Here is a 21030-nt window from a genome sequence, read left to right on the forward strand (position 1 = left end):
TTGTGACCTGAAACTGCAAAAACAAAACAAAAAGAGTTAAAAAAATCATTAGAATCATTAACAAAGAAGAAGTTAGCACTCATAATCTCAGATATTAGACTCACAGTTAACACCATATGGATTTCATATATAAATAGTAAACCCTAAATCTATTTCTAAGTGAAGAGACTCTAGAGACTCGATTATTCAAGAGTAATTCGTTGTAAAAACGAAAAAACAAAGAGGAAATGAGATCAATTTAAAATTTAAACAAACAGAAATAGTTAGCCCCAAAATCGATTTTAGCTATAAACAGTAAACCCCAAACCCAAAATAAATTCAAAGATGAGAAGGAGATGGAAAAGAAGCATACCCCCGACTGACTTTTTAACGTAGCAGATGGCTGTGCCGACGAAAAAATGTTACAATGACTGGAAATAGGGATTTCAGTTTTTCTGAATGATTAGAGTTAATTTTTTAAGTATTAACGAGAGAAGATAAAGAAACTGTTTTTTTTACAACGATAAGTTGCATGTGTAGGTGTATAGTTTTGTGTATGTTTTTTTTTTTCCTTTGTATATGTGTCGAATTGTGGGTAATGGGTTAGATCAAGTAAAAATAACTTTGAATTACTAATAGGCTAATATTAGATTTGTAGCAAACTAATTGTTTTATATTAATGAGTAATGGCCCAAATTTATACATAATTTTCGGGTATTCGGTTCGGTATTTTCGGTTCCGGGTAATAACCAGATCCGAACCGATATCCATGAATCTTAGATATGAGATTTAATGGGTATTTAAGCAATAACTGAAACCGAACCAAACTGAAAATTTCGGGTCGGTTCCGATTCGGTATTTCAGTTCCGGTTTTTATGCCCAGGGTGAATTGAGACAAGTTCACTCATATACAATAACTATTTTTAAAAAAAAAAAAAAATAGGTTGCCAAACTCCATAATTAGTTAAGTCTATGATGTGAGGAGAGAGTTTTCATTTTTAATTCTAACGAGGAAACAAAGGAAAAATTATGTGGCCACCATTTAGGCTTTTAAGACCAAAATCACCAAATCCACCAATACCATACCAACGTCTATTTCGCATTACTCATAAAATGTTTAATAATCCTTATCTTCTTCTTTTCTGTTATATGATTAATGTCCATCTCTCTCTCTCTCTCTAGTCTCTCTTTCATCCGTGTTCTCTCTCCGAGCCACATACCGACACTTACTTAAGTGTTGACTTAAGTCCTCTTCTTTCTCCTTTACTCTTCTTCTACTTCTTTATCAGAAGCAACCCTCAAAAGCAAGAGTTCCATAGTTGGAAACAGGAGCGATCATGAAGCAGAGGAAGAAGACTAATCTCTCAATCTTCGTAATCGTCTTGTCCCTTTTCCTCGTCGGTATTTTCATGTACAATGACAACGTCAAATCCATTGCTTTCTTGACATCTTCGAACCCATTCTATAATCTATTTGAAGACGGAGGCGACGTGGAGTTGCCGCCAGAGGAGTGCGATCTCTTCACCGGAAAATGGGTTTTCGACAACAAGACGCATCCATTGTACAAAGAGGAACAGTGCGAGTTCTTGACGGAGCAAGTAACTTGCTTAAGAAACGGAAGGAAAGATTCTCTGTTTCAGAATTGGAGATGGCAACCTAGAGACTGTTCTTTGCCAAAGTAAAGCCAATTGTTTTAGAATGCTCTGTTTTCACTTCTTCGGATTTGATCGATTTGGTTTTCAATAAGTGCTTTTCTGATTGGTTTTGAAAGATTCAAAGCGAGATTGTTGCTAGAGAAGCTGAGGAACAAGAGATTGATGTTTGTCGGTGACTCGCTTAACCGGAATCAATGGGAATCAATGGTTTGTTTGGTTCAATCAGTGGTTCCTCCCGGTAGAAAAAGCTTGAACCAGACCGGTTCTCTCACCATTTTCCAAGTCCAGGTAAAGTAATAGCACTGACACTGACACTAATGACATTTGTATTTTATAGTTTCTTATTATTTTTGGGGGTTTTTTGAAAATAAAAATAAAAAAGGACTATAACGCGACTGTGGAGTTTTATTGGGCGCCATTTCTGGTGGAATCGAATTCAGACGATCCGAAAAAGCACAGTATAATCGATCGTATAATAATGCCAGAGTCCATCGAGAAGCATGGAGTCAACTGGAAAGGCGTTGACTTTCTTATCTTCAATAGTTACATCTGGTGGATGAATACTGTCTCCATCAAAGTCTTGTAAGTTTTACTATACACTAAATCACTAATACACACATATCCATGTGTCTATGTCATGTAATAATGAATTTGAGGACTAAAGATTGTGTGAATGGTGATATAGACGTGGATCGTTCGATGAAGGTGACACGGAATATGATGAGATCAAACGGCCAATAGCGTACGAGAGGATGTTAAGGACATTGGGAGATTGGGTGGACCATAACATTGATCCTCTACGTACAACCGTTTTCTTCATGAGCATGTCTCCTCTCCACATCAAGTAATTAATTTCTTCCCTCGATTAATTTAATCTCTTTTTTTTTGTGTTAATGACTAATCGTCATATGATCTAATTAGGAGTTTGGATTGGGGGAATCCTGAGGGTATAATGTGTGCTTTAGAGACGACACCGATCTTAAACACGTCGATGACGTTCAACGTTGGAACGGACTACAGGCTGTATTCAGAGGTGGGGACGGACTACAGGCTGTTTTCGGTGGTGGAAAACGTCACGCAGTCTCTCAAAGTTCCTATTCATTTCCTCAACATCACTGCATTGTCCGAGTATCGTAAAGATGCACATACTTCGGTTTACACCATCAGGCAAGGCGAGTTGCTGACTCGAGAGCAGCAGAACGATCCGGCCAATTTTGCCGACTGTATCCACTGGTGCTTACCTGGCCTCCCCGATACTTGGAATGAGTTTCTTTATACGCATATTATTTCGAAATCGTCATGACCAAAAAACATGACATTCGTTAGATTCTCTCATTAATCAAAAAACATTCTTGTGATGTATATAGGATGAAAATCAAAACAGATTTATAGTGGGAGCCAAAATGTATGCCATAGAATGTTTGTTAATTTAAGCCTTGAAATGTTTCCCACATGATTTTATTCAAGTCGGTTATACGTTATTTCAAACATTATAGGCAAAGAATAATGAAGAATGCAAAACCAAAACAATACTTTTTTTTTTAACATTAAACCAAAACAATAATTTCAGGTGAAACCTAACAATTGATACATGGCTCTCGGTTTAACACGAAGTTCTTTAAACAATTTTGTCTCCTGAAGATACATGACTAAACAACTAAAGAACTCTACCTTTAATGTCCATGTCTTTCATCAATGCTACAAAAAAACTCCCATTTCAAAGCAAATTGGAATTTGAGGTAATTAAAAGAAGGGCATGTTACGTCTGTGAGGGCTCACCTAAAGGTTGACCAAAAAAATAGTAAAAAAATCGTTGCTGCAAAGCCAACTGCTACTAAATTGACAATCTCAAGAATTTTTTCACACATGTCTCAAGACATTTGTTAAAAAAAAGTGAACATTTCACATGGAGTATATTACAATTTACAATATACAATAAATGACAAGATAAGTAGGTGTTGTATTATCAGGGGAAAACAAAATAAAATAAAGCAGGTGTGTATCATCAGCTCCATGATTGTAAAAGATGTTGAGTTAGTTGAAGCTACGAGCTTTTGATTAACAAAAAACGACCCAACATTCAGGATTGTTCAACCATTTCTCTCATATGTCTCAGAAACAAAAGAATCTAATAAGATGAAACAATTTGGTGGTACACAGAGGAATGCTTACCTTCCAATTCTGTACTTAGCAGTCATTGTTCTTCCCGTGTTCCTTCTTGGAAGCTATCTGTACAATGAGAACCTGAGGATTAGCCAGTTTCGAGAGTTCAAGACACATAACCTACAAGAACACATTAGTCCACCACAACAAACTAAAGAAGATGAAGACAAGAAGATTAATCTGGTGCCATTAGAAGCCTGTGATGTTTTCACAGGAAAATGGGTTCTGGATAATGTAACACATCCTTTATACAAAGAAGACGAATGTGAATTTCTCACAGAGTGGGTGGCATGTACGAGAAACGGGAGGCCAGACTCAAAGTACCAGAAATGGAGATGGCAACCACGAGATTGCTCTTTGCCAAAGTCAGTTCTAGAAATCTGAGAACAAAGAGTAGCAAATTGAGTTACACTTTCTTCTCCTTCTTCTCTCAAATAGACTCTGTTTTTTTGGGTTTCTAGGTTTGACGCGAAGCTGCTGCTAGAGAAACTCAAGGGAAAGAAACTGATGTTCATTGGTGATTCAATACATTATAATCAATGGCAGTCCATGGTTTGTATGGTCCAGTCCAACATTCCCTCAGGCAAAAAGACTTTAAACCACACAGCACAAATGTCAATCTTCAATATAGAGGTCTTAAAAGGAGTAAATGTTATAATCCAAGAAGCAAAAAGAAATCCAAATCTGATCTCTCTTTGAATGTGTAGGAGTACAACACGACCATAGCATTTTACTGGGCACCTTTCTTAGTCGAATCAAATGCTGATCCTCCAGACAAGAGAGATGGCAAAACGGAACCAATAATCATGCCTCGATCAATCTCCAAGCACGGCGAGAGCTGGAAAGACGCAGACTTTCTCGTTTTCAACACGTATATATGGTGGACCAGAAACTCCAAGATCAAAGTTCTGTAAGTGATCAAACTTCAATTTTTGCCAATGCTGTTATAAGACCTTGATAAAAGTTTCTACCTTGATGATGTTGCTTTGAAGAAAACAAGGATCTTTCAGCCAAGGATCAAAAGAGTATAACGAAATCGGAATCTACGTCATGTACGAACAAGTGCTACGGACATGGGCAAACTGGCTAGAACAAAACATCGACTCAAATCGAACATCAATCTTCTTCAGCAGCATGTCACCAGCTCATGTCAGGTACTTCAAAAAAAAAACTCCAACTTTTTGCGGAGACTGTTCGTTTTTTCAATTTCGATTAAAGACACATTGAACTGCAAACAGGAGTTCAGATTGGAGCGTCGATGGAGGAAGCAGCAAGTGCGAGAAGGAGACAGAACCTATACTCGACATGTCCAAACCAATAGATGTTGGAACAAATCGAAGGTTTTACGAAATTGCAGTGAATGTGACAAAATCCACCAGCAGAGTGAAGATAAATTTTCTTGACGTAACAACAATGTCAGAGTACAGGAAAGATGGGCACACCTCCTTTTACGGGTCGAGGAGTGGGAAACTGATAACACCGGAGCAGAAATTGGATCCGAGAACCTTCGCCGATTGTTATCACTGGTGCCTTCCGGGATTGCCAGACACATGGAACGAGTTGCTCTCTCTGTATATTATCCACACAACTTAATATATTTTTTTCGTAGTTGCTTTTCTGATTGAATGCATTCGCAAAATTTCAAAATTCCAGCCAACAAAACAGCAGTCAGTGTCTGTGAGTATTGTGGGCAATAGTGGAGAACCGGTTAGTTGTAAAACCAAAAATTAATTAAACAGTGGATCATCAATCGGTCTAGTTGAGACTATTGCTGAACCGGATGATTGGTTACCAAATATACCAATTTCCTTTTTTTCTTTTTAAGTACCCTTTGGAGACCTTTCTTCAGCCAAAGAGCTATAAAACTAGTGCTACATCTAAAGGCAAAGAGCTATAATTTACTTTCTTCAGCCAAGTTAAAAAAGACTAAACAATCTGCTGTCTGAGAACAAACGAAACACGATCCAAACGCATAAACGTGGGCGAAACATCATCATCTTGTTAACTAAACAACAACTTACGACAAGAAACTGCTGTTCATTATTGATTCATTAGATTATAATTTATGGCAATCAATGGGATTTTAAAACTTGTTATGCTAGCTTATGTCACGTCTATGCACATAAAACAGTATGCATTAAAAATCAGACTAAATCATAAGTTATTTTTGTTTGTAATTTGCTTTAATTTCCTAATTTAATAAAAGTTCTTTAACAAATAAAAAAGTATAAAGGGATGGAATCGGATATTTGTAACCATCAAATATATAGGGATCAAGCGGATCACTTTGAAGATCCAAAGTGAATTTACATCATCCGTATTTTATTATATTAATCTCAATTATACACATACACCGGTTAATTTTCTAGTCGGCTACATGAATCTTATGAAATCCAATGATAAATTACTCCAAAACATGGTTGAATTTGTTCTGTCAACTATTCATCGCTTAAGAGAGTGAATAGCTACAGTTAAGAGAGCTCAGTTAATTTCCTTTTTAGCTCTCTATATGGAAGTAAATTTATTGATCAGCTCAAGTGTGTTACCTTCATTTTTCTGTAAATTTTTAACTTTCCTCGCCGATTGTAGGGCATCACATTTTCAAGTTCTTTCGAAAGAGATGCGTCTATATCTAATAAGGAAGATCTATTATTTTCTTTCTTCATCAAAAAGACTAAACACTCCCCTGTTTGAAAACAAACGAAACACGAACCAAACTTATAACGTGGACGAAACCATACACACATGGTCATCATCATCCAGTTTAAGTAAAAAAGAACTTAATACAGGAAACCAAACACGACGTCTAACTACGTGGAAAGATTTAAAACCATATTATTAGTTTATTACACATCCATCGAAAACTTTGGATTAAGTCTTGGTTTTGGATTTGGGTTCGTACTTCTCGTCTCCTTGTTCCTCAGTGTTTTCCACCTCAGGCGTCTCTCCGGTGCTAAGACCGCCTTTGCGTCCCATCTTCTGATATCCTTCAGTTCCTAACTGCTCCTTCCTTGTATTCCCTCCTCGGCTCCTCCCTTCATACAAAATTCCACAAACATTAACATAATATCTATAACTTGACACATACGCAACCATGAAATAAATAAAAAAAATCATTAACATTATGCAGTGAGAGAGACACCTTCAGCGAGATGCTGTTGAGCTTCGAAGCTTTTGCCTCCAGTGCCACCTGGCACGACGGTTTCTCCCTTCTTGGCCCTCTCGTCTAGCCGTTTCTTCTCCTGTTGAGACGCCATGGCTCTTGTACTTACAACACAAGTTATTTTTAAAAAACTTAGCTTCTTTTATCACAGAACAAAACTTAAATAAACCCCAACGACTTGATGATGATGACACGAAGACTTGAAGAGATGAGTCGATATATATATATTCGATTTTTTTGCGGATGTCATTTTTCTTGTCGCCACGTGGAGGTTCGACGTGGTGAATCAGGGACAATCGGTACGTCATGCGTGTGCTCTTCTTTGCTAGTGACATGCCACGTGCCTGATTGGATTAGCTGACGTATACTTGGAAATTGGAAGTGCCGTGCTTCTTCACCGCGTGCCCTTTAACTATACCCCCAACCCAATTTTTATTGTGTGTGTTTGCAGATATAAACTATCTCAATCTAGCCAAATGAAGAATGAATATCACTACGTCAAAGAGAACCCTACAATCTTGACGCATATGGACAATATGTGTGAGTTTGATTTGAATGTTGGAAGTCGTTCACTCTATTTTTTTTTTCCTTATGGTTAATTAGGTATATCAATTGGTCAAAACTCGTTGACATTAGGTGGTCCATGCATAGTGATAGCGATTCTTAGATTAATCTACCGGGAAAAGTCTTCCACCCCAAAATCGCAACAATTATGAATATTAAAATTCTGAATTAAATTGTTTATAACGTCCTGATACAGATAAGCATCGAACTTTTAGCCAAAAAAAAAAAAACCAATAAGCATGGAATAGTAAAATTTTGAGTTAAAGCTCTCTCATTTAATTTTAGGATGGCTAATTACCAATTACCTTTTACCCCTCTTTATATTTTATAAAATTAAATTTAATAAAAAAATTATAAATTAATTAAAAATTATTAAAAATCGTAAATTAAATAAAATATTAAAAATAAATTAATAAAAAATTGTTAAAAATCGAAATTTAATCAAAAAAATTTAAATTTAATAAAAAATATTTAAAATAGAAAATAACGAAAATTTAAAAATTAGAATTTAATCAAAAAAATATTTAAAATCATATCATATATAATATATGCGAAGTAAATTTTTTGCTATAAGGTCTCTCATTCAATTTAGGTAACTAATTCCCTTTTATTTGTTAATAAAATCTTTTTTAACTATCCTTAATTAATTAATTTATTTTCGTAGTTTGTATAACAATTTTGCTGCCACTTTTAGTTATTTTGATAATATTAAGATAATTTTAATCGAATTATCTGTTGAGCAAAATTATCTGGGAAAAAATATATATGTGATGTGGGAAATCCTAACTTAAATTAAGAGCTATATATAAATATATTACCTTTTTAAATGTATTTTAAGCTCAATTTTGGTTTGGTTTCTACATTGGTCGGCTTTTTGTTGTATTGTTTGCCATCTTTATTTTTTTATAAATCAATTTTTCGATTTTTTCTATTGTTTTTTCCGTTTTTCAGTACCAGTAGTAGTGTTCCTCGATTACATGTTGTTGTTTTGTGTTGTCAGTTATTCTTCCTTACTTAACGTGATTAAAACCATGTCAACATATCATAAATCATCTTCATTGTCTAATGAACAAGTTTTAAGTCTTTTGTTTTTTTTGTTTGTTTTAAGTATGGTTTTCTGAATTCTGTTTATTTTTGGAATAATGTAAGAGATGCCAAATACACTAGCAAGGCACAGAGGAAAAAATCGAAAAAGATAACAGAAAAAAGAAAAAAGGGAAAAACGAAGTAGAAAAAGAAGAGAAAAAAGATAAATTGAAACATATAGAAGAACATAGAGTTGACGAAAACGTAAAAAATGAGGAAAAAATGAACAAAAAGTCCTAGACCATGAACGATAAGATCAAGATGGGTAACACAAAATAGTGAAGAAGAAAAATGATAAGGATCGAGATGAAGAACTCAAAGTTGAAGAAGAAAACTGAAAGAAAAAGAAGAACAAAAATGGTAGCAGTGGCGGAGCCACATAGTTTAGGTTGGGGTCATATGCCCCCAGTAAATTTTATAAAATGGTGCAATTTATAAAGTAATTTATTAACGCCCCCATTCATAAAGTTATGTATGTTCCATTGATGCCCCCAGTGAAGAAAATTTGTGGCTCCGCCACTGAATGGTAGATGAAGAAAATAAAGTATAAGAAGATGAAAATCCGACGATGAAAAAGAAAATAAAAAAGAAGAAAGTAAAGATGCAAAAAAGACAAACAAAAATTAGAAAGAAAAAATGTTTGGATACGACAAAAATGATCAAGAAGAAGTAAAAAGCACAAGATAAAAACGGCTAATAAAACCAAAAGAAGAATAGTAGAAGATGTTGAAGAATAAGAATTTAGAGAATACAAAGACAATAAAATAAAACAAAGAAGAAGGGGCAGACAAATAAAACAAAAAAAAAATCAACAGAAAAAATCGAGTGAAAAAAAGATCAAGAAGTCAAAAAAGATGAATAAAATACATAAGAAGAAATAGTCAAAAAAAAATGAAAGATAAGAAGGAAAAAACAAAGAATAGAAAAGCTAAAAAATAAAGAAAAAGAAGAAGAATAAGAAAACAACGATAATAAGAACAAAAAATAATATAGTGAACAAGTAAGATAAAAAAATAGTCGGATAGGTCGATGACGATGAACACAACAAATTAAATGACCAATTGGAGAAGAAAAAAGATAATCAGAAGAGGAAGTCATATTAGAAAACCAGTAGACAGTAGAGGAAGTGAAAGAAAAAATAACACATTGGGAAGAAAACTAGAAGATGAAGAAAGACAAAGCTGAAAAAGGTAAATATGGATGAAAAAACGAAGACAAATCAGATGAATAAGAAGTTAAAAAAATGAAGACAATAAAGAAGAAACGATTTGGAAACAAATAACGGATAAAAAGAACTCAAAAATATAAGGAAAAAACTAAAAAGAGGAAAATATAAACCATAAGAGGAGTAAAAAGACAGATAAGACAAAGATCTTTAAAATATGATGAAGAATTTGGAGAGAGAAAGAATAATTGGAAGAAGAGGAATAAGAATCTGTTGAAGGAGAAAAAAAATAAAATAGAAGACAAAGTAGAAGAAGAAGATAGGGAAGAGAAAAAATTGGATGAAAACCTTAAAAGATGAGGAATTGGAGAAAGTAGAAGAATATGAAGATGAGGTAAAAGCCGAAAAACACCAAAAGAATAGGAAGTCGGTGATAACGAAGAAGACGATGACAATGAAAAAGGAAAAGAAAAAAAGAAGAAGAAATAGAATAATAAAACATTGAAGAAGAAGAAGAAAGGAAATAAAACCTGGAAGAAAAGAAAATCAAAAAATATATGAGAGGAAAAAGGAAAAGATGTAGAGAAGAAGAAGAAGACGTGAAAAAAGAAAAACCAGCAGAATAAAAAGTAAAAAAAAAGACATAGGAAATAAAGAAGAAAAAAAAACAAAAAAACAAAAAAGAAAGAAAGAAGAAAATGATAGAGAAAAAAAAATTAAAGGATAAAAAGAGAAAAAGATGAATAATTTATATTAATCTTATTTTAATTTATGTTTATTGATTTCATACACTTATTAGTATTGATTTTAAAGTTTTTAATGTTAGACAATGATTACTTTCATAGATTAGCTTTATTTTAATTTTGTATGTATCAAATTCTTGATCTAACTATTTTTGATTTATGACATAAAATTTTATTTTAGGTTTTAATGAAAATTTTCGGCCCGCGCAAGTCGCGGGCTAAACACCTAGTTCAATATTATTTGACTACATTCTATGTAACGTATAAACTAGATTCTAACCCCGTGCATCCTCCTATTTTTTATTGTTTAACGAATTTTGTAATATAATTTGTGTTTTTGAGTTTAGATATAATTAATTTTATAAATATATTTTTTAATAAGCGAAAATATTGATTTTTTTTTTTCAAAAATTCTAGATATTTTTAATAAAAATGTTTAATAGTATAGAAATTATTTAAATTAGAATCTTTAAATCAAATCTAAATTAATATCTGATTTATTAGTTTTAATCAAATCTAAATTACCTATATTTAAGGAACTCTAAAAATATTTAAATTAATAACTAATTTTCGAAATTAAATATAAATAATTATTAAAATTATTTTTAAACACTTAAAAAAATTAAGAGTGTTTGGAAGCAAATATTAAATGTGCTTCTATTTTAATATAATAGATGTGGGAATACAATCCCAAAACCAAAAGAGTGATGCACAATGTAAGAAAACTACAAAGCCATGAAAAAATGCCAAAATCTTGTACGCTTTCTACAACTTAATAAACGTATGACAACTCAAAATGAACTCAATATACGACACCACTGTCGAAGTTAATTAGTAAGCTACTAGGCTCTAGATATATATGGTTTTTGAAGTTGTATATGATAACAGAGCTTATTATGTTGAAATCTCGATTTGAAAGTTCGTTAATACGAGATGACAACGTATGCCACCGGAAAAGAATACTCACAACTCAATATGGTGATACAGATATTGTATTCGATCATTATTGGAAAATTTTTCTCTTTGAAAGCAGCAATGACATAAATAAATGATAATTCGTGATACAAGTTCTATACTTATGAATGTATTTAGAAAAAGTGAGGAAACAGTGTACATAAAACAATTGTAATAGTTTACGATCGAATAACCGGTAGAAGATTTTCTCTTTGCTCTCGTCGAGTTCTTAATTAGATTGAAGGACAACTGTGGCCCTCATTCTTAATATCAAAACCAATATAAATAAAATAAATATATTTGCCCCTCAGTTTTTGACCATCACAATGATTTGTTTGTGACATTCTCCACAGCTTGGGATATGTGTGCAGTATTTAGGTTACCAACTATCCAATCGTTAAACTTTGTATGACATGTGACATATTTGGTTTGTTTCATAAATGTGTACTTATTTTTGTTTCAAACAGTTATATCCATATTATGTCCTTTATCAAAAAAAACGGTTTGCCAAGTCAAAAAAGGCCGACCTGAGGCTGATCCTTCGGATAGAAATTATTTCTGCTCCGATGACGAGTTAGGGTCAACTGTTCCCCAATCATCTATACATTAATACATACACACTTACGTATTGTATGATGTCTGAAATCGTGACTTTGTTCATCTTTCCTTAAATGAATACAATACATTTTGCCAGGTGTAAGATAGATTGACTTTTTCCTTACTAGTAAAATCTTAAAAATTCATTCGGGGTGATTAATACCCTTCATGAAAGTTGAATAGACGAAGCTAATCTTTCAATAGAGTGTAGACAAAATTAACGATTAAGCATATAAGCACAAAATTTGTATATCACAATACCCAAACTCTGGTAATATGAAGCTTTTCTTGAAATGGATATGTTTCAATTGTATCTTTCTTCTTCGAGTCTATTGACTGATATTCACGAATAATATTAGTACATCCCAATATCCCATAAAACCTTTGGGATCGGATCATTTACTTATTCATTTATTCATAAGGTAACATACTAACATTGACCAGGTTTTAAGAAATTTGATGGTTTCTATACTTCTAGATTATTTAGTATGACTGCAGAAATCTAGTGCTATAGACTAATAATTTTGATGCATACATAGTTGATCAAAAGTAGAATGAAACCAGAAAGTACTAGTTCCCCAGCTAAATCTTAATTTACAACCTAATTATATTGTGTTATGTAGCTAACATTCTTAAACTCAGAATCATACATCTAGTTCGAAAAGATTGTGTACCATTGGGTTACGAATTTTTGCAGCGGATAAAATCATATGTATGTATGTGCGTTCCGTTTATTAACTTGGCGTGAATCGTTTTTTAATTAACTAGATTGCAGATAAAATTGTTTCAATCCATTTCATAAGATTTTTTAAAAAAAAAAAAACAATTTCAAAGGAAAACAAATCATCCGACGCTTGAGAATGAGCGCTTATATATCGGAACATTTACTAGACCGTAATTAATTAAATACTTTGAATGAATAATCAAAATTAATGACACGATCATATTCAATGGACGGCACCATATATAGTTCACGATTCAATTATTCAAAGATTTCACATGATCACGGAGTCCAACTACAAATTCAATTATTCAAATATTTCTAGATCTCGTTATGGCAACATAATAAAAGCCTCATAACAAATGCAAAAAAAAAAGAAATTGATTGAGTCGGGTAATTTTGGCACCGACGTGAATTTGACTAAATTACGAGGGAGAGAGAGAGAGAGACTTGGTCACGAAGGTGTTAATTAGCATGTAGAAAGAGAAATAATCGTCGTTGACCATTGACCAAAAACTTGGTCATATATAAAAAAAATCTAACCGCCCACTATTTCTTCCGCTATTCACAAGGTCCTTGCTTTCTCAGACGTAAACAACAAGAAATAAATAAATCCAAACCATAACAAAACAAAACAAAAACGCAACCCTATTTCTTCTATTTTCTTCTCTCTTTTTTTAATTTATTTTATTTTATATGCAACTCTCCAAGAATCCGATCAAACAAACAAATCGAGAGACGAAGAGGAAACACACAGAAGATTTTACGATGAAGAGATCAGTAATCATGTCACCCGAATCTCCGGTTTTCTTCCCACCTCCGCTTGTTTTTTCTCCGACGTCGGTCAAAACGCCGTCGTCTTCACCACGCTCGACACCACCGAAGCTAACTATGGTAGCTTGTCCTCCAAGGAAGCCAAGGGAGACGACGACGACAACCACGACGGGTTCAGAGACGGTGTTGAAAAGAAAGCGACCACCGATGCTCGACCTAACATCAGCTCCGGCGATCGCATCGTGGTGCAATACGCCGGTTAAGACGCCGGAAAAATCAGAAGAGGTTGTTGAAGCAGAGAAAGACGGATATTACTCTGTTTATTGCAAGAGAGGAAGACGTGGACCAATGGAAGATCGGTATATCGCGGCGGTTGATACCGACGAAGGAGCTCGCAAGAAGGCTTTTTTCGGTGTTTTCGACGGTCACGGCGGATCAAAAGCGGCGGAATTCGCGGCGATGAATCTCGGTAACAACATTGAAGCGGCGGTTGCGGCGGCGAGATCAGAAGAAGAAGGTTGCTCGATCGAGAGAGCGATAAGAGACGGTTACATTAAAACAGACGAGGATTTCTTGAAACAAGGCTCGAGAGGCGGCGCGTGTTGTGTAACCGCTCTGATATCGGAAGGCGAGATTGTGGTTTCGAATGCCGGAGACTGCCGTGCTGTTATAAGCCGCGGTGGAGCTGCGGAGGCTCTTACCACCGATCACAATCCTTCTCAAGCAAATGAACTCAAAAGGATTGAAGCATTGGTGAGTTCTATATTCAAATGATGTATATTAGTTCGGTTTGGTTTGGTTTGGTTTGTGTTTGATTGAGTCCGGTTTACATGTTTGGGGTTGGTGTGTGTAGGGTGGTTATGTTGACTGTTGCAACGGCGTTTGGAGAATTCAAGGAACATTAGCCGTCTCACGAGGAATTGGAGACCGGTATCTCAAGGAGTGGGTAATAGCTGAACCGGAAACAAGAAAATTACGGATTAAACCGGAATTTGAGTTCTTGATCTTAGCTTCTGACGGTCTTTGGGATAAGGTAAGCATAACTCGAAATGTCTCAATATTGACTCTTTATTTTTTTAGTCTACGGTATGAATGTTGAACCGGATTTTCCGTGGACGTTATAGGTAACGAACCAAGAGGCGGTTGATGTGGTTCGACCGTACTGCGTAGGTGTGGAGAATCCCAAATACACTTTCTGCTTGCAAGAAACTAGCCGAGCTATCGTGTAAGAGAGGGTGCTTGGATGATATTAGTCTAATCATAGTTCAGCTTCAACACTTCGTGCCATGATTCATTAACATAGCTAGTATATTAAGTTAAAACTTGATTAATTTTAGTAGGTCTTAAGCTATTGATAATTTTGTCCGGTATTACATGTAACTAAAGGGTCAACCATGACTAATCTATTACTATTTTTGGGGATATCAAGATCCAAGTGCCTTTAGCTTGCAACTTTGTTTCGTATATATGGGTTGGATGTAAATAAGGTGGATATAACAGACAATTTGATACGAGTTCATCAACCCGTTCGGTGATTATCATATCAGTGTTCTATTAAGTTCTCAAGTGACACAAATGAGAGGATCGAATGAAGAACTTATGCTATTTCACAAAATAGGCAGTATCATATTGTTATATAACAGAAAAAGTTTGACTAGTATGCCAGCTGAAAAATGGAAATGCGGAATATATATAAAAGGACTGTTTTTTAAACACATGAAAACTTGATTGGTATACCTAGCTTAACACATTCTGGAATCATTTTTCGAAAATGCAAAATCTTGAATGAATATTTTGATTTGTAAAATATAACGTAATCACATTTTTTAAACGTATAAAATTGAAAAAAGTAGTATATTGTTTATCACTAATTAAAGTCTTTAACGTAATGAATTTTTTTTCTTTCTTTGGAATGGATTTACTGACTTCTGAGAATGTCAGTATATGTTTTGGTTTTATTGTCGACGACGATGGCATCATCAACTCAATATTCAATTATAACAATTAGCGATCCATATTTTGAACGTCTTCTCGCCTGTTGCCGACTCCAGCTACTGTAACTTTATATACACTAAATCAACTGTAACTTGTCACGAGGAACAACTGAGCCTCTCTCGCATGAGGAAATCTGCTGCACCTACTCTTCTGATGTATCAAGGCTTTTAAAACCTAGTAATATTCTGGGCCAAATACATGTTTGAAGATACGTGAATGAGAAGGCACGTTTAAAAGCTGTTGCATAATAAGTTTATAACCCTAACCCTAGTCTTTAAATAAGAAAAATTAAGATGGCGGACGAGGAGCGTGATGGAGACGGCGTAGAGACTCAATCAGCTCTTTTTCATTAGGCTTTGATTTTCAATGAGTCTCTCTACAATAGTTTTTGTCTTGTTTTTCTCCTTATTTTTTTTTTACTTCTTGAGATCTATATATGTATTGGTATTTCATTACCTGTCTGTGAATTTTGTTAGATTTTATCTCTTTCCGAGCTCCGGGGCAGACCTTTTCCGGTGTTCAAGGTGAAAACTTTGACAGTGGAGACAATGATCTCTCAATATGTAACTCCTGGCATAATAAGAGTGTTACAAAACTCACCTGAATTGAAGAAGCTAATTGTGACATTCCGATCCCACCTTTCATTTAGGAACCAGGCGCGGACCGGCGATATCAATCCTAACTCCCTCCAACCGCCCCTCCAAATGAGCCCAACGCCCTTTCTAGGTCTGTGGGCTCAACGTCCTCTTTCTAGACCCGTTGGCCCAACACCCTCTCTAGGCCCATTGGCCCAACACCCTCTCTAGGCCCGTTAGCCCACCACTGTCCAACGGTCGGGAGTCGTTAATCCGGAAGGCTCGTAAGACTTGTCTACTATCCCTGCAATCACCACATGATCTTTCTCTGTGCTTTGTCCTCACTCGCACGGTACCGTAGAGTACTTCCCGGTAAGTCACTCATCCTGAAATTATTCAGACATCATCACGCTTAACTCTGGAGTTCTCTCAGCACACTTGACCAAAAAAGATAAGTGCACTTTATTGACATAGGTAGCCAAATCAATTCTTATAAGCCTTTCCATATACCAGAAATCGGGATGTTATACTAATAGTACATACAAAAAAAAAATAGTACATACACAATGGAGCCAAGAACCGTGACAATACTAGTATATCCGCCATAAACCTCTTTTTATTTTTCTTGACCATTCTAATTAACTATTGCCAAAGTTTAAAAAATCCAAGAACCATGTCCTTCCATTTTATTTTAAGTTTGTTGAATCTGAGATATTGACAATCGATTTGCACAAATGAATTGTCAATATCTCAGATTGTGGTACAAGAGGAGTTAAATGATCAATACATGGATTCTCATGGCTTGCTTCCAAATCAATGCTGGAGATTGAAAGAGAGGGAATTCGAGAATATCTTTCGTTGGAATCTAGAGCCAAAGCACATGGCTTCGTTCATGGAGCTCATGCTTAAAACCACAAAGACATTAGAAAAGATGGTCACAAGGTTGGTAGGTTTGCTTCAGATGGTCCCAAGGCTTTCCCACGACAACAATGTCTCCATTGTGCTTAGCTCAACCAAGTCGAATTAATCAAAGGGTTTATTAGGCTTGAAATTTTTTTTGGAGATTCCACAACAAAATCTACTTGATGAAAACCTTTTTTTGAGGTAGGATTAGTTAGGAAACACACATGACATTTCTTGCATTAAACTTTTGAATTTGATTTTTTTTTTTCTTTCATTATTATAAACCTTGATATCATAAATTAACCAGTTAAGGAAAATTCTAATGTTTTGGAGTTAGCCCCCCAATTTTTTTTTTTAACTAATGAAATTAAGATATATGGGGCATAATTGTGATGTAGTCATAGTCTCGGGTATTTTCTGCAATATTCGCAAAGACGATTTAAGAATTAACAAAAAATGCTTCTTCAGAATTCAGAATTTGGAATGCAACTAAACTCAGCGATCTGCTTCCATGGCGATCTGTTTCATTCTCTATGCTTTCCTCACGTTACTCTTCGCCGTATCTCTGAGTTTATCTCTTTCCGTTATCAATGCAAGAAAGAGCAGGAAACGAGCGGTGGGTTTCTTCCATCCGTACACGAACGACGGCGGCGGCGGCGAGAGAGTGCTCTGGTGCGCAGTTAAAGCCATTCAGGAGGAGAATCCCGATCTCGACTTCGTCGTCTTCACCGGAGATCATGACTCTTCTTCTGATAGCTTAGCTCGCCGTGCCGTCGATCGCTTCGGTGTCAATCTTCTATTCCCTCCCAAGGTCCGATTACTCTCTCCTTTCTCTCTCTCTCTCCATCTAATTTACAACAACTTCACTTTTCTATGTGTTTTCGATTCGAAAACGTACAAAGAACATTCAGCTGAAGCTAATTTGTAGTTCAATTTATACATAGAGGTTGATCAGATTTGGGGGCGATTTTCAATTCTGGAAGGTGGCTTTTAGATTAAGTTTTGATGCAATTTAGTTTTGGTCTTGTGTGTGTGTCGATTAGGTGATTCATCTAAACAAAAGGAAATGGATTGAAGAGAGCACTTACCCACATTTCACAATGATAGGTCAGAGTCTTGGTTCGGTTTATCTAGCTTGGGAAGCCTTAGGCAAGTTCACTCCTTTGTATTTCCTTGACACCAGTGGATATGCGTTCACGTATCCTCTTGCTCGCCTCTTTGGTTGCAAAGTTGTTTGCTACACTCATTATCCAACCATCAGCCTGGATATGATTTCTCGTGTTCGTCAAAGGAACTCCATGTATAACAACGACGCTTCAATTGCGAAGAGGTTTTGTTTCTGCTTTGCTTCTTTGGTGGTTTCAAACCTGGAAAGTTTTGCCCTTTTTTCGTTTATTGGGTAATGATGTTTATTCTTGTGTTTGGTAGCAATTGGTTGTCTACATGCAAAATAGTCTACTATAAAGCTTTTAGCTGGATGTATGGGATGGTTGGCTCGTGCACTCATCTAGCTATGGTCAACTCTTCGTGGACAAAGTCTCATATCGAAGTGCTTTGGAGAATTCCAGACCGGATTAGACGGGTCTACCCGCCCTGTGATACTTCAGGACTTCAGGTGATTACCGTCAGACAGCTCGAATCTTATGAGTTTTATATGTCTTCTGATTACATATCAGTTTATATTTAACATCTTGTGCTTAATGCAGGCACTTCCTCTTGAAAGATCATCAGATCCTCCGATTTTCATATCTGTTGCTCAGTTTCGTCCTGAGAAGGTGAGTGTGAAACTTGTATTTGACTTATGAGAATGAGGTACTATAGTTTTGATGGTCTCACATTCCAAAGTTACAAAAGAGTCGTCCTGCTTACTTAATTACAGTCTTGTACCAGGCTCATATGCTTCAGCTTGAGGCCTTTTCATTAGCCGTAAAGAAGCTAGATGTGGACGTCCCTCGACCTAAACTCCAATTTGTGGGAAGCTGTAGAAACGAATCAGATGAAGAACGGCTTCAGAAATTGAAAGACAGAGCAGTTGAACTAAAAGTGGACGGGGACGTGGAATTCTATAAAAACGCCATGTACAGGTGTTTGCTCAAAGCTCTTTACAGCGTTCTCTATTCATACTTGTGTCTTTCAATTATGAGCTTCCATGATTTTGTTCTTATCATATGGTTTTGGGTTGCAGGGAACTAGTGGCACTGCTAGGAAATGCAGTTGCAGGAATGCATGGGATGATAGATGAACACTTTGGGATAAGCGTTGTTGAGTACATGGCTGCTGGTGCGATACCAATAGGTCAGACTTAAGAAGAGGCTTGTATATGTGATTTTTTTTTTCAGTTACTCATTCAATATTTTTTCCTAATGGATCTTCTGTTTTTTACTTATATTGCAGCTCATAATTCAGCTGGACCCAAAATGGACATTGTGTTGGAAGAAGACGGACAAAGAACCGGGTTTCTTGCTGAGACCGTGGAGGAATACGCTGAAGCGATCCTTGAGATAGTGAAGATGAAAGAAACGGAGAGGCTTAAGATGGCTGAATTTGCTAGAAAACGAGCGACGAGGTTCTCTGAACAACGGTTTTCTGAGGACTTCAAAACTGCAATTCGACCCGTTTTCACCGGTCCAGTCTAATAACCAAGAAATTTCTTTCCTTTTCTTGCTTTTCCTTTTTGTTTTGTTTATTTACCAAAAAGAGAGAAAAAACAAAATTTTGCTTAAAACCACAAAGAAGATTTGAAGAGTTGCTTCAGATGGTCCAACGGCATCTCAAGTCTTGCTTCTTATCGAACATGCTACATCAAATCTCATGTCAAATATACTAGATACAAACTTCTCTTCATTTTGTGGGAGGTTAGGTACTAGATCATCATATGTAAAAAAATACCATTTACTTGAAAAAGAAAAGACAAGAAAATGTCAAAGAAGTGGGCTTTATAGGGAGCCACAACATGCATCACTGCATTATGTGTTTTTGACCTTTAATGCCCCCTGGCCATACAATTTGATCTTATTCAAGTTTACGGTCGCATGAAGAAAATATGGGATGGTCATGAGTTCGAAACTAAAGTAGACGAATTTCAATCAACTGGTTTTCTCAGGAAGTAATAGTAGACGTATTTTAATAAGCTTACTATATATAAATAAAAAACGACTGTATTTTAAGTGTTCACCAACCTACGAGGTGAAGCAATAGTGCCCACCAATAGTTTTTAAATTCCGTATAGAACAGTGTCTGCGTGCACAAGGAAAACATTTCCATCAAATATATTCAGATTTTTACACAAATTAACAATCCCTTTTACTAACTAGATAAAAAGAGAGTGAGGTTATTCATTCAGATTTTCCTTCAATGATCCAAAATAAAAGAGAAGAAGACAAGTCTTCATTGTCGGTAGTCAATAGTTGTTCTTTTTGGAAAGGCTAAAAAGATGGAATATGCGATGGAAAACAAAAAGAAACTAACAAAGCACTCGATTACTCGATATGATTATCAGTTTATCATTATTACGAAGATTGCAAGATTATATAATATGCATCAAAAACATATGTATTATACGAACACTTTCCCTTATTTTAACCCCTTACTGATATAATTTTTTTTAGAAACTAGCCATCGTATAAACAAGAAAGACCTACTTTTTTTAATATAAAAGAGTATGATTAGGTCTATCGCTCGATTTTCTTTTGATCTTTACTTTAAGATCTCACCGTACCACACTGAAGTTTCAACAGTTCTGGAATTGTTGGTGTTTATGTAATATTCTGAAAACGTAGTTTAATATACCATCATCATTAACTAATTATGTATATTATGATGCTATTATTTGATTAGGATCAACTAGTGTTTTGGATGGTAACTTGTACTATGCCGTCAACAAAAAAGAAAAAAATGGTTACCTTTACTATTAACTTACCCACGTTAATTGATATAACTAGCTAAGTTATTCATAATACACTACCTCCGTTTTATTATAGGTCTCGTTTTAGT

General features: G+C 35.2%; 6 protein-coding genes across 6 annotated transcripts; 5 read left to right on the top strand and 1 right to left on the bottom strand.

The window, feature by feature from the left end:
- The first annotated feature begins 1204 nt into the window (after positions 1–1204).
- LOC18027910 (protein trichome birefringence-like 28) lies at positions 1205–3079 on the top strand. The gene is made up of 5 exons (XM_006411205.2): positions 1205–1657; positions 1751–1922; positions 2017–2216; positions 2320–2478; positions 2556–3079. The coding sequence occupies exons 1-5, from the start codon at positions 1317–1319 to the stop codon at positions 2935–2937; spliced, it is 1254 nt and encodes a 417-aa protein (XP_006411268.1). The 5' UTR covers positions 1205–1316; the 3' UTR covers positions 2938–3079.
- Positions 3080–3604: 525 nt separating this feature from the next.
- LOC18027911 (protein trichome birefringence-like 30) lies at positions 3605–5390 on the top strand. The gene is made up of 5 exons (XM_006411206.2): positions 3605–4162; positions 4259–4430; positions 4505–4707; positions 4790–4951; positions 5036–5390. Exons 1-5 carry the CDS (start codon positions 3771–3773, stop codon positions 5388–5390), a joined length of 1284 nt encoding a protein of 427 aa, XP_006411269.1. The 5' UTR covers positions 3605–3770.
- A 1039-nt stretch (positions 5391–6429) lies between these two features.
- On the bottom strand, positions 6430–7146 carry LOC18027912 (em-like protein GEA6). Its single transcript, XM_006411207.2, has 2 exons — positions 6940–7146; positions 6430–6832 (listed from the first exon to the last, which is right to left on the bottom strand). Exons 1-2 carry the CDS (start codon positions 7052–7054, stop codon positions 6669–6671), a joined length of 279 nt encoding a protein of 92 aa, XP_006411270.1. The 5' UTR covers positions 7055–7146; the 3' UTR covers positions 6430–6668.
- Positions 7147–13486: 6340 nt separating this feature from the next.
- LOC18027913 (probable protein phosphatase 2C 30) lies at positions 13487–15062 on the top strand. The gene is made up of 3 exons (XM_024148121.1): positions 13487–14317; positions 14418–14597; positions 14689–15062. Exons 1-3 carry the CDS (start codon positions 13487–13489, stop codon positions 14791–14793), a joined length of 1116 nt encoding a protein of 371 aa, XP_024003889.1. The 3' UTR covers positions 14794–15062.
- Positions 15063–15852: 790 nt separating this feature from the next.
- On the top strand, positions 15853–17161 carry LOC18027914 (probable F-box protein At1g60180). The gene is made up of 3 exons (XM_024148402.1): positions 15853–15882; positions 16036–16179; positions 16889–17161. The coding sequence occupies exons 1-3, from the start codon at positions 15853–15855 to the stop codon at positions 17159–17161; spliced, it is 447 nt and encodes a 148-aa protein (XP_024004170.1).
- A 356-nt stretch (positions 17162–17517) lies between these two features.
- Positions 17518–19791, top strand: LOC18027915 (GDP-Man:Man(3)GlcNAc(2)-PP-Dol alpha-1,2-mannosyltransferase). The gene is made up of 7 exons (XM_006411210.2): positions 17518–17848; positions 18081–18367; positions 18466–18652; positions 18744–18812; positions 18928–19121; positions 19223–19332; positions 19432–19791. Exons 1-7 carry the CDS (start codon positions 17549–17551, stop codon positions 19671–19673), a joined length of 1389 nt encoding a protein of 462 aa, XP_006411273.1. The 5' UTR covers positions 17518–17548; the 3' UTR covers positions 19674–19791.
- The last annotated feature ends 1239 nt before the right edge of the window (positions 19792–21030 follow it).

This window comes from Eutrema salsugineum, unplaced genomic scaffold (genome assembly GCF_000478725.1).
Source record: "Eutrema salsugineum unplaced genomic scaffold, Eutsalg1_0 scaffold_10, whole genome shotgun sequence".
In the NCBI taxonomy this organism is placed as follows: Eukaryota; Viridiplantae; Streptophyta; class Magnoliopsida; order Brassicales; family Brassicaceae; genus Eutrema; species Eutrema salsugineum.